The sequence below is a fragment of the Balaenoptera borealis genome (assembly GCF_965194805.1).
Source record: "Balaenoptera borealis genome assembly, chromosome: 5".
NCBI classification, from domain to species: Eukaryota; Metazoa; Chordata; class Mammalia; order Artiodactyla; family Balaenopteridae; genus Balaenoptera; species Balaenoptera borealis.
In genome coordinates this window covers 117,450,188-117,469,003 of record NC_138862.1, presented here as the reverse complement: position 1 = coordinate 117,469,003, position 18,816 = coordinate 117,450,188, and the positions used below count along the sequence as shown (strand labels likewise).

The following is an 18,816-nucleotide window of genomic DNA, read 5'->3' as shown; positions in this document are numbered from 1 at the left end:
TTTTTGGAAGGTTCCCTAACCCTTGGCTTCTTCGGGAGTTTGTCCCAGTGATGCCACACTCTGCCCCAAAGTCCCCCTCCAAACCCCCGGTTCGGGGGTACACGGAGGCCCGCGGTCCAGGCAGGTGCCCCGCGGGAGCAGGAGCAGGACCAGAGGGTCTGGGGAGATGGACCCAGAGCCCAGCCCCAGGGGTGGGAGGGCTGAGTGAGGACCCGGGTCCCGCAGTCCCGGGGCCGCCTCCCGGGGAGGATGCCGGGGGCGCGGGGAGCGTGCGCGGCCACGTGACAGCCGCTATAAGAGCGCTCCGGACGGACGCTCGGCTCCCGCCGCGCCTCCTCCCCGGCCGCGCTTACTCCCCGCGCCCGGCTTCTCCGAGCCACCAACCTGCGGCTGCGGCTGCGGCGGCCGCCCGCGCCCCCGGCAGCACCATGACAGGTATGCGCCGCGCCGCCCGCCGCCGCCGCCGCCGCCGCCGTCCCGGGACGCCGGACTCCTCGCCCCGCGCGGCCCCTCGCAGCCCCTCCGCCTCCCTTCTCCCCCCACGCCCGCCCGTCCGCCCCGGGGGATCTCCCAGCAGGACGAGGACCGCCGCAAAGTTGCAGGCTGGCCGCAGCCGGGCGTGTCGCTTCCTGCGTCAGCCGCTGCCCCGCCGGCCCGGGGGCCCGAGCGGCCGTCTAGAGCCCGGGGACGCAGCCGAGGGGGCCCGCCAGGCAGCGCCTGGGCCCTCCTCCGAAGCCCCCGTTCCTGCTTCCGTCTCCTTGCCCTTCCTCCTGCGCGCACCGTGAAGGGCGGGCGGGCGAGCGGGCGGAGCAGCTGCGGCCGGCTGCGTGGGGGTGGGGAGCCGGCTCCCCCGGGGCGCCGGTCCCGAGCCCCGGAGCGCGGCGGGGTCGCGAGGCGCCGCCCCCCACCGCCCGCGGGCAGCAACTCCTGGAAGGGGCAGGCGCGAGGCGGGGACGCCGGTGGTCCCGGCCCGGCTCCTCGGCCGCCCTCTCCGGCGCTGGCCGCCACGCCGAGCCTATTTTTAGGCCTTTGGGGCTGGGTTGCGGAAAGCCGGAGCCCGGCGAGCGCCCCCGGGGAGCGGGCCCGGCGTGGTGGGAGGGCGCCGGCCCACTTGTTGCAAGGTGTCCGGGCGCACGGCGAATCTGCCCCCCGAAGACCGGAGGCCCCGAGGTAACTGGTCCTTGCTGTGCTGTTGAGGCGAACAGTGGGGTTATTACAGCCATTGAACTGCGGGAAGGTTGCAGATGTAACCCGGGGTTGGCCGTCTCTGGGAAGGTTGAACCTCCTACCCAGTCGTCCTTGGTCTTTCCTGTTCCTTTGCTAGGTCTGGCGTTCTAGCCTCTGTTCCTAAGCATTTGTCCTGCTTCCCGCTTCATCTGGGAAATCATCCATATCCTAGCTTCCTGAAAGCCTTGAACCCTACTTATTAAACTTGTCTCCTTGCTCCCCTGGAATCAGGACCGTTTTTGTGTTAAAACATCCTTCATTATGCCCCAGATTAAGTGCCCTTGGGACAGGCTGAGTGAAATGTTGCCATCTTATGATGGGTTGAAGGAACAAGTACAAGTTGATGGGTATGTCAAGGGACAGGGGGCCCTGTTCTGAGCTTTCCTAGCGTGACTGGCTGGGAAGCCAGTGACCCCGGGGGAGGGCACACCAGACTTTCTACAACTTAAAGGAGAGTTCAACACTACGTGTGAAGATGGCCCTCAGATCTGCAGCTGGGGAGTGTGCTGGCCCACTTGACAACCCACAGCTTCCTCTCACTTCTCAATGGAATGAATGTCCACTGCCCCCAGCCTCCACTTTGGAAAATGGGCAAAGAGAGAATGAGGAAACCTAAGACGGAAACAGAGTGACTTCATGACAGAATGGCTCAACTCCCTGCTTGGGCAGCAGTGCCCCAAGTGAGCCCTGGCAGAGCTTGATCCTAAGTATCCGTATGTTTGGATGCCCACCAACCTGCTAATGTTAAAATCCCTTTGGAGAGGCAGCGTGCTCCAGAATCACCCCGGGGAAGGGCTGGAGAAATCCTAACGGCTGGGCTGGTGGCCTTGCGAGGGGGGGGCTTATTCAGGAGGAAGGAGAATTCATGCATTTGCCCCTGGTCCTGGCAACTAAATGATTATTGGAGATTGATTTTTGAATGTGTGTGTGAGAGAGAGAGAGTGTGTTGAGGTGCCCCAGGGTACAGGGTAGGGGTACTGCTTGCTTCTCCAAGGAAAAGGAGGCAGGTTTGCTAGAGCTTGTGAGGTGGTCCCTAAATCCATTTAACAGCGGTGGGCCACAATTTAGATAGAAGCATCAAGGAGGGAAGGCTTCTTGGGGGAGGTGATGTTTCAGAGACACTCAGAGTGACTCTTGAGTGGTGATTGGATGGCCATGGAGTCTTTGCTCCAGGTTGAGGAAACAGTAGAAAAAGCCTGAGACGTGGAACATGTGAGCGCCAGGATGAAGAATATGGCCTCTGCTTTCAGATGCTCTCAGTTGAGGTTGTTGGCTGGATTTGTGCTTGGCTGAAAATACTGTCTATGGTACCTTGTAGGAGAAACAGAAAATGCACTTCTTGATCTCTTCTTCACTACCTGTTAACTGCCTGAGGTTCACCCTCTGGGTGTTAAGCTGCTGTTTAGTCTGAATATTTAGCATGTCTGGACTCTAAATTGGATTGAATTTTTACAGCTTTGTCAGCCTCTTGAAGGTTGCCAAAGATTGCCTGCTAAAGAATGGTCTTGAGCCATTCTTATAGTGGACACTGGGTTCTCCCTCTCACCCTAACCCCCCACAAGAGGCTGCTCTTTTATTAATACAGCAAGTTGATCTCAGAGGAGCTGATTTTGCCAAATTATTGATTGAAAAGGGTCCTGGGGTAGTGTTTTCTAGGTAGGATAGTATAATGAATGTGTGTTCGTTTTCCTTGTATTAAGATCAGGCCTTTGTGACACTGACCACAAACGATGCCTACGCCAAAGGAGCCCTGGTCCTGGGCTCGTCTCTGAAACAGCACAGGACCACCAGGAGGCTGGCCGTGCTCGTCACCCCACAGGTCTCGGACTCCATGAGGTGAGGACCTCGCTGCCCCGCTGTTGGTGGGGCTCGGACATCCCTCTCCCCTGTTTCTGGCATCGGTGGGCATTGAGGCCATACCCTTTCCAGGGGTTGCGTGCTGGTGGAGAAACATGAGAGTTGCTGAGTGAAGGATTCCTGGGTCTAAAACCTCTTCCTGGCTCCTGGGAGATGTTCCAACCAAGCTCCCTCTGGGAGGTGGTGTTCTGGCCCTTGCCCTTACTGATTCCAACCAAGAGTAGGGCTCTCCCTTAGGCAGGTCCTCTCGGGGTAATCCGAGTGAGTGACTCAGTCCAGCCATGCCCTTCATGTCCTCACGCTTCACTTGCATGCCTTTCCCCAGATGCAGCAGGGACTACTTTGTTCCTGTTTCTAATGGGGGAAACCTCCTGTGACTTTGAAAGAAAGTAGCAGTTTTCTCCACCCCAATTGACATTAGTAACCTAAATATCTTTATTTACAATTTAATAGACTAGAATATTTGCCAGAGGGCTCTCAGAATTAGGGGTCCTGCTAGGAGAGCACCCTGAGGGGCACAAGCTGTTCTTTGCCTGGGTTAGTTCATGTTAATTGGTTGGAATTAAATTTTGAAGTATCTGAATGAACTACCTTGATTCTAATACTAACTTACTTAAGAATATCTGGGCACACTAACAGCTCTGTATTGTGTTTATTTTTGCATTCTCCTATCCCTTTTAGAAGTTGAAAATGCTCTTTTTGTGACTTTTTTCAAAAAATGTAAGCCCATGCCAAGGACCTCTGAAAAAGAAGCATTATACATACATACATATATCTCTCACGCTAAGAACCTTATTCCTAAAGGGTAATTTAGGAAAATGCCCCCCCAAAACTGTCTCTTATGTGTATGTCCTAATCTATAGTCTATTTATGAGAATCGTGTAAGGAGGTGGATATAGTCTTAGAAAGCAAGCCCCCTTTACTGTGGTAAATGGTGCCACCATTTCTTTCAGAGATCAAGTTTACTGTGTGAACTAGAACATATGTTTGTACAGCTTTGGAGACAGATAATACATTACCAGTTTTGTTCTGCATGCTTGATATTTTTATAAACTTTCAGTGATGGCCTGTCTTTATCATATGTTTTTCCTTGTGCTGAGTTTAGTGTCTTACCTAAGTACACCCCACTTAACCTCACCTCAGGCTTGCTTTCTAAAATATATCTTTAGTTAATTTGGGGCAGGGAGAAATGTTGTACCTCACAAACTAAAGTGTGTCTCTCATGCCAGGAGTGCAAAGCACGTAATAAATGCTGGTTGTATGCGATGCTAAAAAATGGAAACCGAATAACTGAGTCATTTAACTTCTTTTAGGACACAGCTTCAGGCAGTTCTCTGTCAACTGCTTTGGCAAAAATTATTAGTTATAGGCTTCAGTGCAGATATTATATGCCCTTAACTCAGCATCATTTGTAAAAGTATTCAGTGGTCAGCAAGAACCCGTTGTAATAAAATATTATTGTTAAAGCATAGGCTGTTGAAAAGATGTATTACCAAACATCAGTCACATTTTTACAAGCTATTTCACAATTTGCCTGGTATTCAGAGGTACAGTAAAACATAGAAAACTTCTGTGATAATGTTTTAAGACAAGAGGTTCATCCTCACAGTAAGCAGTTCTTATTGTTTTAGTGACGTTAACTGCACATGCAAATTAACACAGTTTGTCCTGAAGTAAATTAGGACATATTTAAGAGATGGCAATATACCAAAGTAACAGATTCTCTCGCAATTGATAAGCTAAATAGAACGCCGTCTTATGTTAAATGGGTCACTTGTTCTGAAGAGATGATGAGAGCTGTTTTCTGGATTTTATTTTTGACAGGAAAACTTTAGAGACTATCTTTGATGAAGTCATCATGGTAGATGTCTTGGACAGTGGTGATTCTGCTCATCTAACCTTAATGAAGAGGCCTGAGTTGGGCGTCACGTTAACTAAACTCCACTGCTGGTCACTTACACAGTATTCAAAATGTGTATTCATGGATGCAGATACTCTGGTGAGTATGGCTTTGATGGCTGGAAAGATGGATATAGTAACTGAGACCAGTTAGGCATTTGAAGAATGCTGTCAAGACTTGACAGTAAAGTTCAGATAAAACCACTGTTGTAAAAAGTGTCAGGTGTTGAAGGAGAGTAGGACCCGGCTGCCTCACAGCTGTCATCTGAATAGTTAAGACCAGCAACAGACTGCATCTTTTGTGTTGGATAACTTACGGAGAACTTAAGAAGGGTATGCCGCAGCAGAACAGTTCTGAAATGCTTTCCCTTCTCCCTGCCCCCTTGCCCTTGAATCAGGTCCTAGCAAATATCGATGATCTTTTTGAGAGAGAAGAATTGTCGGCGGCACCAGACCCAGGGTGGCCTGACTGCTTCAATTCTGGAGTCTTTGTTTATCAGCCTTCAGTTGAAACATACAATCAGCTGTTGCACCTTGCTTCCGAGCAAGGTAGTTTTGATGGTATGTATCTGTTTTCTTTATATCTGACAAGCTGTGAGTATCTTCCAGGGGCTGCTCTTCTCTGGGAGTTGCTATGGTTCCTTGTGTCTGGAAGATAGCGATACATGAGATGTGGCAAGCATTTGAAGTTGTGTTGTTCTGGGAAATAGTGTTGTGTGTTGTGTGTGTGTATCTTTTTCCTATAGGTACATGGTACATAGGCTGTTTCAAAGACTTGCCTTTCATTGGCCTTCCTGTGTCTAAATTAGAGTATGATAAATGAACCATAATTATTCAAGAATTCAAAAGACTATTACACAATTCAAAAAGTTCAACAACTATCTTTAAACCTGAGTAAACTTAAGTACAAGAGCTAACAGGAGGACCCAGTATTGTCTCCATGGAAATTTGAGGAATAAACCTAGGCTCTCATTCTTTCGGGAGGCATTGAAAAAGAAGATAGAAAGACTCTGTGAATAATCTTTGTCTCCGAATTGTCACTCTCTATAAGGCAGTGCATCACGTAGAGTGGTGTCTGCAAGGCTAAGGAGTAGAACATTGGCAAAGTCACCATCCATTTTCCTTAACGCCTAAGTGTATCTATAGCTATATGTTTATATAGAAAGGTTCTGACTATTTGTGATTTAGGGCCTCCCATCCTTTGGAGAATTTTGGGTAAATTGATTAGTAGGTATGCCTCTGTTTTATGCCAGTCTCTAAAATAATAAATAATAAGCCACTTTTTCTTTTTTGAATTTTTTTTTTAACATTTTTTTTTTTTAACTTTTTTTTTTTTAATTTATTTATTTTTGGCTGTGTTGGGTCTTCGTTTCTGTGTGAGGGCTTTCTCTAGTTGCGGCAAGCAGGGTCCACTCTTCATTGCGGTGCGCAGGCCCCTCACTATCGCGGCCTCTCTTGTTGCAGAGCACAGGCTCCAGACGCGCAGGCTCAGTAGTTGTGGCTCACGGGCCTAGTTGCTCCGCGGCATGTGGGATCTTCCCAGACCAAGGCTCGAACCCGTGTCCCCTGCATTGGCAGGCAGATTCTCAACCACTGCGCCACCAGGGAAGCCCTCTTTTTTGAATTTTTGAATTTTATTTCATTTATTTTTTATACAGCAGGTTCTTATTAGTTATCTGTTTTATACATATTAGTGTATATATGTCAGTCCCAATCTCCCAATTCATCCCACCACCACCACCACCAACCCCGCCACTTTCCCACCTTGGTGTCCATGTTTGTTCTCTACATCTGTATCTCTCTTTCTGTTCTGCAAACCGGTTCATCTGTACCATTTTTCTATGTTCCACATATATGTGTTAATATACAATATTTGTTTTTCTCTTTCTGACTTACTTCACTCTGTATGACAGTCTCTGGATCCATCCACATCTCTACAAATGACCCAATTTCATTCCTTTTCATGGCTGAGTAATATTCCATTGTATATATGTATGTACCATATCTTCTTTATCCATTCATCTGTCGATGGGCATTTAGGTTGCTTCCGTGACCTGGCTATTGTAAATAGTGCTGCAATGAACATTGGGGTGCATGTGTCTTTTTGAATTATGGTTTTCTCTGGGTATATGCCCAGTAGTGAGATTGAGGGGTCAAATGGTAATTCTATTTTTAGTTTTTTAAGGAACCTCCATACTGCTCTCCATAGTGGCTGTATCAATTTACATTCCCACCAACAGTGCAAGAAGGTTCCCTTTTTCCCACACCCTCTCCAGTATTTGTTGTTTGTAGATTTTCTGATGATGCCCATTCTAACTGGTGTGAGGTGATACCTCAATGTAGTTTTGATTTGCGTTTCTCTAATAATTAGTGATGTTGCGCAGGTTTTCCTGTGCTTCTTGGCCATCTGTATGTCTTCTTTGTAGAAATGTCTATTTAGGTCTTCTGCCCATTTTTGGATTGGGTTGTTTGTTTTTTTAATATTGAGCTGCATGAGCTGTTTATATATTTTGGAGATTAATCCTTTGTCTGTTGATTCATTTGCAAATATTTTCTCCCATTCTGAGAGTTGTCTTTTTGTCTTGATTGTAGTTTCCTTTGCTTTGCAAAAGCTTTCAAGTTTCATTAGGTCCCATTTGTTTATTTTTGTTTTTATTTCCATTTCTCTAGGAGGTGGATCCAAAAAGATCTTGCTGTGATTTGAGTCAAAGAATGTTCTTCCTATGTTTTCCTCTAAGAGTTTTATGGTGTCTGTTCTTACATTTAGGTCTCAAATCCATTTTGAGTTTATTTTTGTGTATGGTGTTAGGGAGTGTTCTAATTTCATTCTTTTCCATGTAGCTGTCCAGTTTTCCCAGCACCCCGTATTGAAGAGACTGTCTTTTCTCCATTGTATATCCTTGCCTCCTTTGTCATAGATTAGTTGACCATAGGTGCGTTGGTTTATCTCTGGGCTTTCTATCCTGTTCCATTGATCTATATTTCTGTTTTTGTGCCAGTACCATATTGTCTTGATTACTGTAGCTTTGTAGTATAGTCTGAAGTCAGGGAGTCTGATTCCTCCAGCTCGGTTTTTTTCCCTCAAGACTGCTGTGGCTATTCTGGGTCTTTTGTGTCTCCATACAAACTTTAAGATTTTTTGTTCTAGTTCTGTAAAAAATGCCACTGGTAATTTGATAGGGATTGCATTGAATCTGTAGATTGCTCTGAGTAGGATAGTCATTTTCACAATATTGATTCTTCTAATCCAAGAACATGGCATATCTCTCCATCTGTTTGTGTCATCTTTAATTTCTTTCATCAGTGTCTTATAGTTTTCTGAGTACAAGTCTTTTACCTCCTTAGGTAGGTTTATTCCTAGGTATTTTATTCTTTTTTGTTGCAGTGGTGAATGGGATTGTTTCCTTAATTTCTCCTTCTGATCTTTCATTGTTAGTGTATAGGAATGCAAGAGATTTCTGTGCATTAATTTTGTATCCTGCAGCTTTACCGAATTCATTGATTAGCTCTAGTAGTTTCCTGGTGGCATCTTTAGGATTCTCTATGTATAGTATCATGTCATCTGCACACAGTGACAGTTTTACTTCTTCTTTTCTGATTTGTATTCCTTTTATTTCTTTTTCTTCTCTGATTGCCATGGCTAGGAGTTCCAAAACTATATTGAATAATAGTGGCGAGAGTGGACATCCTTGTCTTGTTCCTGATCTTAGAGGAAATGCCTTCAGTTTTTCACCATTGATAATGATATTTGCTGTGGGTTTGTCATATATGGCCTTTATTATGTTGAGGTAGGTTCCCTCTGTACCCACTTTCTGTAGAGTTTTTATCATGAATGGGTGTTGAATTTTGTCAAAAGCTTTTTCTGCATCTATTGAGATGATCATATGGTTTTTATTCTTCAGTTTGTTAATATGGTGTCACATTGATTGATTTGCATATATTGAAGAATCCTTGCATCCCTGGGATAAATCCCACTTGTTCATGGTGTATGATCCTTTTAATGTGTTGTTGGATTCTGTTTGCTAGTATTTTGTTGAGGATTTTTGCATCTATATTCATCAGTGATATTGGTCTGTAATTATCTTTTTTTGTAGTATCTTTGTCTGGTTTTGGTATCAGGGTGAGGGTGGCCCATAGAATGAGTTTGGGAGTGTTCCTTTCTCTGCAATTTTTTGGAAGAGTTTGAGAAGGATGGGTTTTAGCTCTTCTCTAAATGTTTGATAGAATTCACCTGTGAAGCCATCTGGTCCTGGACTTTTGTTTATTGGAAGATTTTTAATCACAGTTTCAATTTCATTACTTGTGATTGGTCTGTTCATATTTTCTATTTCTTCCTGGTTCAGTCTTGGAAACTTATACCTTATTTAGCAATACGTTACTAAATAACCAAGAGATCACTGAAGAAATCAAAGAGGAAATCAAAAAATACCTAGAGACAAATTGCAACGAAAACATGATGATCCAAAACCTATTGGATGCAGCAAAAGCAGTTCTAAGAGGGAAGTTTATAGCAATACAAGCCTACCTCAAGAAAAAAGTAAAATCTCAAATAAACAATCTAACCTTACACCTAAAGAAACGAGAGCAAGAAGAACAAACAAAACCCAGAGTTAGTAGAAGGAAAAAAAATCATAAAGATCAGAGCAGAAATAAATAAAATAGAAACAAAGAAAACAATAACACAGATCAATAAAACTAAAAGCTGGTTCTTTGAGAAGATAAACAAAATTGATAAACCTTTAGCTAGACTCATCAAGAAAAAGAGGACTGAAATCAATAGAATTAGAAATGAAAAAGGAGAAATTACAATGGACACTGCAGAAATACAAAGCATCATAAGAGACTACTACAAGCAACTCTGTGCCAATCAAATGGACAACCTGGAAGAAATGGACAAATTCTTAGAAAGGTATAATCTTCCAAGACTGAACCAGGAAGAAATAGAAAATATGAACAGACCAATCACAAGCAATGAAATTGAAACTGTGAATAAGCCACTTTTTTTTAACAACAACAATAAATCACACACAACGAGACAATACTGGTGGTTAGTATGCAAAATAAGCTCTTTTAAAAATTAATGTTGATGAATTTTTTGAGTCAAGAAAAGACCCAGTTGTATCTAGGAAGAAGGATTTGCACTAAGGAGATGCCCTCTCAGCAGTGACTCACTATTAGGTACTTGACATTGTGACAGAAGCCCAGGTGAGGAGCATGGGGGTGGGCCAGAGCCCTGAGCAGATGCCAGGTACCGGGGGCTTCTTTCCTTTCCCTTCCCTCTCCAAGAGCAGATATGAGATTTGAAGTGAGTAAATCTTTCAAAACTAGCAGGAACAGCCATCCTCAGTTGACCCAAGGTTCAGCCCTGGGTACAGATATGAAGATTCATTTCCATTAACTAGTTGTAAAGTTAAAAATCAAAATTTCAAATTTACACTTTTTGAATTAAAAGAGTACATCTAAAAGTTTGTCAGATTGCTGAAATTAAGAGATTGGAGGTTAAAACATTTTTAGTTATACATGAAATTGTGTTGTTGCCGTTCACAGAAATTGAATTCTGTTTAGTGTTTTGACGATTTGGGATATGCAGCTATTTGAAATGTCATTGAAAAGAACAAGGAAATTTAAGTCTCAGTCTTGCTTCACTGTTCCGTTAGTTTGTACTCTACAGCAGTAGTGCTAAACCTGGGGTCATTTGGTCCCCCAGGGGACTTTTGGCAATGTCTGGAGACTTTTTTGGTGGTCACACGTGAGTGGGGAGGGCTGTACTGGCATCTAGCGAGTGGAGGCCAGGGATACTGCTGAACATCCTACAGTGCACGGACAGCCCCTGCACCAAAGACTTATCTGGCTCAAGATATCAGTAGTGAGAACATCTGCTCCCTGTCAAGTCCTTCCATGCCCTAAAGCGGTGAGCAGGACTGTCTGAACCGTAATGAATGGTAGCATCCGGCAAGAAACGCATGCTTACTTTAAGCAACCTTAAGAAGTAATGTGTTGAGTGTTCACTGTGATTACGGCCAAATGTAACTTCTTCACTTTCCTGACTGTTTTTTAGCTCCTATTTTCCTTTTGTATAAGGAGTGAAAGCTATATTGGTATTTGAGCTCAAAACATGTATTCCTTATTTCTGCTGCTCCCATGAAAATAGTTACCTTTGCATAGAAGGGAGGTAGGAGTATTTTTAGCGGAAGTCCATTAACCTTCCCGTCAGAGTGTGGCTTTCTTCACCTCCTCTCGTTAAATTTAAAGGAAGTAGTATAATCCTGCCAGAAATTCCGTGTAAATTCTCAGCTCCAGTAAGTGAATCACATTCTAAAGTAGATCCAGCTGCCTAAAATCCACACGATTGTAATTGCCTAAGGAGAATTCGATTTTATTGTTGCAAGATAAGAGTTTGGATACCAAACAGGAGTGTGCCGTGATCAAGTACCCAGGTTACAATTTCAGAATATAGAACTAATTAATTAGCTGGTAGAGACCAACCTGGATCGTGTACCTTGTTCTAGAACCAAGAGGTACTAGAGGAGTTGATGAATTCGTTGTTAAGAAGCAAGAACATGTGAAAAGTGCTTAACTAGAAAGCACTTCCTGCTATTTCAGCCAGAATCTGAAACCACTGGGAGAGTCTGTGCCTGCTAGCACATTCATTATTCAGCAGCTGGGTTTCCAGGAGCTGGCCCTTCTGTAAGGTATTCCATTTACTGGCTCGTTGGTGGCTAAGGATTGGAATTTTTTCTGTTAGTAGAAATGCTTAGTTGAAGGAGTTGAAAATTCAACTATGCAGATAGGAACTTTTGGTTATTCTCAATATAGCGTTTAAATTCAACTGAAAAATAAAGCAGCAGCTCTTAAATGAAAGGTTTTTTTTCACTTGATGTGTTCCGGAGAAGCTTTACCTACTCATCAGAGAAAGCGCGCTGCGTACCATGGGAGCTTGCTGCTCTTTGAAGGGATTTACTATCCTATTGAATCCATATCTGTGTGACAAAAAGACTTGTTGGACTTATACTTAATAAAATATTTCTTTGTAAGCGACATCCTTTTCTGGTGCTTTGCTTGCTTTGCTTCAAACTGTCAATGCAGTGCCCTATCTTGTTTAGATGTCATGCCAAAGGCACAGAGACGAGCAGTTTCAGGTGTTTCCTTTCTCCTTACCGTACATTTTCTCATATGCACAGTATCTCCCCACCATCTCCCACCCCCAGTTTTACTGAACAGGGGTCTTAAGTCCCAGCATTTTTAGACTGATACTAAAGAAAACCTGTTCGCAGATGACTGTATCTCAGTCTGAATGTCTTGCAAGTCCTGCTTAATCTCCTGCATACATGCAACAAGAACTGATGGGACCTGGTGTCCGCTGACAAGCCACCGGGCTTCCGATGGCTGAGTATTTGCAGCTGCTTCTGCAACCCTTCTAATGTGAAAGAATGTGGCTTGTCAGGCTTCTAATCACCAGCCCTCTAATCACACCCCACCCTCGCCTCTGGCCAAGAGAATAATCCTAATGTGGCAGATCATGCTAGGTACCTTGACATCTCTTTTTTCTTCCTCAATATCTAGAGTGTCAGAATTTCAAACTAGTGACTTCATACCTAATTTATGGCTGGCATTTAATTTCCCACAATGAAGTGTCTAAGTTCCTATACTGTTAATATTTGCAAACTATCTTGGCACTTATTTCATAACCGAAGTTACATGTTTCCTGAAAAGTTGTACAATAACTATTGGGAAATATATACACTAACGTTTTATAGACTGACAAGATAAGGTCAACTTCAGGATTTAGCAGTGAGAAGGCAAGAGGTCAAGATTTCGTAGGTACTAGTCAGCAGTCTTGTCTCCACATACTCATGTGCAACAAAACTGATCCACTTGATTCTTCATTTGAAGAAATCAATCTGAATGCAAGTTGAGATTTATTTCCTTTCGCCCCGTGACTCCAGGGTATCCTAAATTAAAGGTGCCTGTACAGTTGAAGAGTTTAGTGCTTGAAAATTGCTGTCTATTAAATTTCATTTGCATATGTTAGTTTTAAAAACCTAAGTAAAAAAGAGGAATTCATATTTTCCAACTTGAAGTAACCATTTTTTAAAAATCTTGGAATTCATTAGTGTAACCTAAATACTCGAAACTTTTTTTTTCTGGAGTAATGAAATTTTGGTCTATAGTTGAGTTTTCAAAAAAAATAGGACAGAGTAAATTGGTGATAGAATATTAGGTATCGTTTTCTGCAGAATATTAGGTATGGTTTTCTTTCAGCAGAATCTAAGATCCGCTGTGAGGTCATTAAAACTGTGTGTTACGTATTCTAACTCTAAGTGGTCACTGAGACCCTTAAACTGAACATTTTTTTCCTGTGCTTGGAAATGTAATAAACCAGGAGAGTACAATAAAGTTTTAAAATAATTTTTAACAGAAAATATTTGGTGGTGCTATCTATTAAAGTGTAAAATTGACCCCAGTGCTACCTCCTCTAATCTTTGCAATTAGTTTGGATTCAAGCTGGACCTGCCCAAAAAAGGAATGAAGGAGAGAGGTATTCCCAGATAGTACTTGTCTTGTTCAAACCAAATGAGCTTAGACATTTAGGTGTGTCTCACCTGGTTCCCTGACTTGATAGGTTCCACTCTGACAGGTGTTCATGGTAGGCTTTCCCAGCTGCCCACACACTAGACTGCTTGTGGCCCTTAAACTATTTTATCAATTGCTTTGAAAATTACTCTCTTCTCTTGGGTTTCTATCATTTAATTGATAGCTTGGGTAGTATCTTGAATAAGTAAAGATGAAAAGCAAAAATCATAACATGTAGTAGCAAAATAAATGAGTACACACAAGTTTTAAGAGCTATTTTTATCTCGTACCCTTGAGTATTTATTTTTTTTAGCCATCTGTTTATTTCTAGCCTTGTAACCAGCAGAGATCATGAACCTTGTGAGAAATAGAGATCGTGGGAAGAACTAAAGTGTTATAGGCTCTTAGGCTGGTCATTTTACTTCTTCATTTATTCCTCAACAGTTCTGTGAAGTAGTCATTCATTTACTTATTAATATATTAATTCAACATATTTATTGAAGGCCTGGTGTATAGCTACTACTGGGCACCCAGTGTTGAAACAGTTAGGACAGCCGCTTGCCCAGTATCCCTGAGCTGGTGGCAGAGCCAGGTCTAGACCAGACAGTCTTTCTTGATGCTGTGGCTGGGTTATGTGGGTGTCGTTTTGTCCCTTCTCTCGCAGTTACCCCACACTGCAACAGTCACGAAAATGTATCAGAGAATGATACGGGATACAGGAAAATCTCTATTACACTGGGTTTATTACAGATTAATTACTTAAAATTCATTCCCCTGAATAAGTAGAGACAGCAGCTGATAAATTCCTCATTTTAGAGATGAAGACAGGGAAGCTTATGTCTTCTATCTCTACAGCTGCTGTTCCTCCCTGCTAAACTGTAATGTCTAGAAATATTTTGTCTTTTTTTAATTGTTAAACTATTGGATGCATTTTATTTTATTAATGAGATGTTGATTTACAATATTATGTAAGTATTAGGTGTACAACATAGTGATTCACAATTTTTAAAGGTTATACTCCACTTATAGTTATCATAAAATATTGGCTGTATTCCTTGTGCTGTACAGTATATCCTTGCAGTTTATTTATTTAATACATAGTAGTTTGTACCTCTTAATCCCCTACCCCTATCTTGCTCCCCTCCCTTTCCCTCTCCCCACTGGCAGCCATTAGTTTGTTCTCTCTGTCTCTTGAGTTACTTTGTCTTTTTAAATCAGCAGCACAGTTGATAGTCTCATATTGTTTTGTGGGTCTGGAAGTATTCTTAGAAATGATTACTCGTGTCTTTATTTCTATAATCCATTCCTGTAGTATTTAAAAAAATCATTTGAGCTCCTACTCTGGTGAAGATACTAAGTTTAAGGGCCAGGAATAGACTGGTAAATAATACAGATTGTATCCCTGCCTCTATAAAGCTTGTATATATTTTATGAGACCGTACAATTAATTATGTAATCATGATTCTGAAAAATTCAGAGTGCTAAGAGACTCTAGACTAGGAGGACCTGCCTTAAACTGAGAAAGTGAAATTTAAACCACAAACAAGTGTTCCCTTGCATCTATATTATTATTTAATAGCTTGATTATTAAAAATGTATTTTTAAAGGTGAGAAACAAAAGCTGTAACATGAAATGGTAAACTAAATCAGTTGTTCTTGGCTTAAATGGATTGAGGCCAGTGAGATGCAGTGTTGCTGAGACCAGAGCTCCAAGTACCTGGATTTCCATGAGGCACCTGGGCTTAATCTGATGATCCTTAGTAAACCTCATGGAAATATCCCCAAGTGCTGGGCCATTCACGAACTGTAACTTAGTATACTTGGCATGCTGTCTAGAGGCCGGAGTGATGGTACTTGCCAACCATATTATAGGAAGTCAGTGTTAAGGTGTGAGTCACATTTTCATTTCAGCACTTGTCTATACCTCTCTTATAGTATTAAGCACATTTTGCTTTAAATTACTTTTGCTTGGTTTATGCTCCTCTACCCCCGATTAGATTGAGAACCATTTGAGAGCTGGAACCTGTCTTATTCATCATCCTATAATGCCTACACCTAATTTATATATCCTCAGACATTTTCTGTATAAATGACATTTCTGAGAGTTATATTCTCTGATATAATGAAATAAAAAAGGAGTCATTCTCTAAAAGACTCTAGACCAGTGCTTGTCAGAGTTTAATATGCAAACAAATCACCTGGGGATTCAAATGTGGATTCTGATTCTGTAGGTCTGGGGTGGGGCTTACCATTCTGCATTTCTATCAGGCTCCCAGGTGATTCCCCTGCTCCTGGATCGTAAACTTTGCTTTGAGGGGACCATTTCCTTGGGGCTGAGAAACTAGGGTTCATGTTTAAACCAAAGTTGACCCACCCTCCCTGCTATCCACAGTAGGCAAGCCAGCTGCCAACAAACTGTGGAAAAGCACACAAACTACGTAAGCATTGAACAAGTGCACGAATTTAAAAAACAGCACTCAACTCCATTTCTGTCTCATAAAATAATGGCCACAGTTTCTGATAAATACTGTGATATGTCCATGTTTACCAGGTTCATGACTCTGGTCAAAAGACCTGGAAAATACCAGGTGGTTGTAAGGTTATTACTAGCACTTGGCCAGCCTGAGGGAAGGAAGATACGGAATCTGATATTTGCTTTTGGTTGCAAAACAGGTGCCATGTGTCTCTTGTTCCATTTCCTTTCTGTCTCTCACCTGTGTTGCCACACCCTCGCCTGCGGGATCACAGCGGCTGTCATGTCTGCTATCCTGCTCGTTGGTTCTGAGCTGATTGAGATTAAAAGTGTCTTAACCTGTCAAGATAAATAAAGTTGCCTCTGGAAGCCTGACTAGAATGTACTAGACAAAAGTCCTGGGGTTTTCGTAGTGAAAACGCAGCGGCCTTCATGACATCCTTGTATGTTTTGTAGCACAGATGTGCTTAGATTTGCATTCTGCTTTAAATTGTGCTCTAATTTAGGGACTTTTAAAGAGAGGAGATTGATAACACCACACAGATTTTTTTAGTGAAACGAAAACGTTGTTTTGCCTGACCTTGAGATGTAGAATTGTGTATTTGGAAAAAGACGGTTAGAATGCTGAATTCGAACATTATTTAAGAAGCCACAGACTTCTAGGTGGTATTTAATTCTATCTTTAATCCACAAGTTTTGGCTAAATGGTGATCCTTCGTAGTCACATAATGATGGAGGTCAGTGGCCATGGAAGTTTCATGGTCTGTATGTTCTGTGCCCTGCAGAGGCAGGGTCCTTGTTGAGCGTTGAAGGACTTGCCAGTGGAATGTGTACCACTGATTCACACATCTCCCGCCCTGCCTCTTCCACTTCTTGCTGGTTTCCTGTCTTACCAGTGCTGCTCAGCCCTGCCGTGGCCCACGGCTGAGGGACTGATGCTATTTGTAGGGTACCTGAGGGTGAAAGGGAACAGCTTTTTGTGGCTGGCCAGCCAGGGGCTCCGAGGGATCAGCAGCTCTGACTCCTGTTTCCCAGGCTCACCCTGTCAGACTGGGAAGTTCTGCTTTACAACTACTATTCCAACCATCATGGAATTAGATTTCTTCACTGCCTTACATGAGGTCGGTAGTCATTTTAAGGGGAAATGCTTAATTTTCAAAAGGTCTTTAAATGTGGCAGGAAAAAACAAGTAGTAGAAAAAAATACATAGTATGATGCCCAGTTTTACAAAGTTCAAAAACAAGTGAAAATACATATATTGTCTGGAGATACACACATGTGATAAAGGAAATCAAGATAATTACAGACAAAATTCATGATAAGTAGTTACTTCTGGGGTGGGGGGCTCTGAGATGGGATTACGGAGCCCGCACAGAGAATTGAAACAGTATTGGTAATGTTTGAGTTTTTCAGTTGGATATTGGGGATATTTAGTGTTATTATTAGTATGCTTTATAACCTACACTTACATTTTTCTTTTGATAAGATATTTCATAATGAAAATAAATAAGTGCAGATGTTTGGAAAGAAACGGTCTTGGCACAATTCTCATTCTTGCCCCAATTGTATTATTAATATTTTAGAATTACAAAAATAGCATAACAATATTAAGGAAAAGTCAGGGGGAGGGAACATCTGTTAACACCAGTCCCCTCACACAATTACTGTTGTTTATTTTCTTCCAGTAGGAATGTTTATGTTCTTAGTTATAATCATGATATATGTCATTGTATATCTGTATATTATGCAGTGGGCTGGTGGTCTTTAAAACCACTGGTTTTAGTGGCTGAATAATATTCAGTGAGTAATGAGTATCACAGTGTACTAACCATTCCTCTGTGGTGGAATATTAAAGTTTTCAACTTTTCTGCTGTTAACAAACATCTTCACGGTTCTTGCATTCATTCTACAAATAACTTACCCATTTGTAAGGCATTCTGCTATCTGCTAGAATTACAGTGGTAAGCAAAAAGAGCCATAATCTCTGTCCTTGTGGAATCTGGAATCTAATGACTAACAGTTCTTGATGGTATTTTGCATTTTAGCTACATTAATCCTCAGACATTTAGAAGAAACTTTTTATTTTGAGAGAATTGTAGATTTACATGCAGTTGTAAAAAACAGTATAGAGGGACCCCATATACCCTTCACCCAGTTTCCCCCAATGGTAACATCTTGTATAACTGTAATTCCGCAACAGGAATTGATACATTGATACAGCCCACCAGTCGTATTCAGACTTCACCAGTTTTACATGTATTCATTGGTGTCTGTGTGTGTGTATATGTTTTCCATGCAATTTTTTCACATGTGTACATTGGTGTGACCACCACCACCATCAAGGTACAAAACTGTTCCATCACAGGGGTCCCTCTTGCTACCCTTTTGTAGCCGTGGCCTCCACTCTCCCTCTCCGCCTCCCTCACTGCTGGCAACCACAGATCCGTTCTCTGTCCTCATAATACGGTCATGTGAAGGATGTTGTACGAATGGAATCATAACAGTATGTAACCTTGCAGGAAGGGAGTTTTTCACTCAGCATAATTCTCTTGAGATCCATGTAAGCTGCTGCGGTATCAGTAATTTGTTCCTCTTTATTGCGGAGTAATATTCAGTTGTATGGAGGTGTCACACTCATAAACCTGTGGAGGGACACTTCAGCTCTTTCCAGTTTTGCATTATTACATATAAAGCTGCTATGAACAGTTCCTCAACCATTATTTTGATGTTTATGTGTAAAAGGAAATTATTATAGTAGGACTTTAGGCTTCTGTACCTCAGCCATC

General features: G+C 42.4%; 1 protein-coding gene across 2 annotated transcripts in view; it reads left to right on the top strand.

Annotated features, from left to right (window-relative positions):
• The first annotated feature begins 35 nt into the window (after positions 1 to 35).
• GYG1 (glycogenin 1) overlaps positions 36 to 18,816 on the top strand; it is a 37,447-nt gene continuing 18,666 nt past the window's right edge. Inside the window, exons 1-4 of one of the 2 annotated variants that reach the window (XM_082394397.1) lie at positions 36 to 435; positions 2,928 to 3,063; positions 4,909 to 5,083; positions 5,382 to 5,544. In XM_082394397.1, the coding sequence (XP_082250523.1) occupies positions 51 to 435; positions 2,928 to 3,063; positions 4,909 to 5,083; positions 5,382 to 5,544 (859 nt within the window). In that variant the 5' untranslated portion in view covers positions 36 to 50. Of the gene's footprint in view, positions 436 to 1,031; positions 1,171 to 2,927; positions 3,064 to 4,908; positions 5,084 to 5,381; positions 5,545 to 18,816 lie in introns of those variants that run through there. The other variant, XM_082394398.1, reaches the window with a different exon arrangement.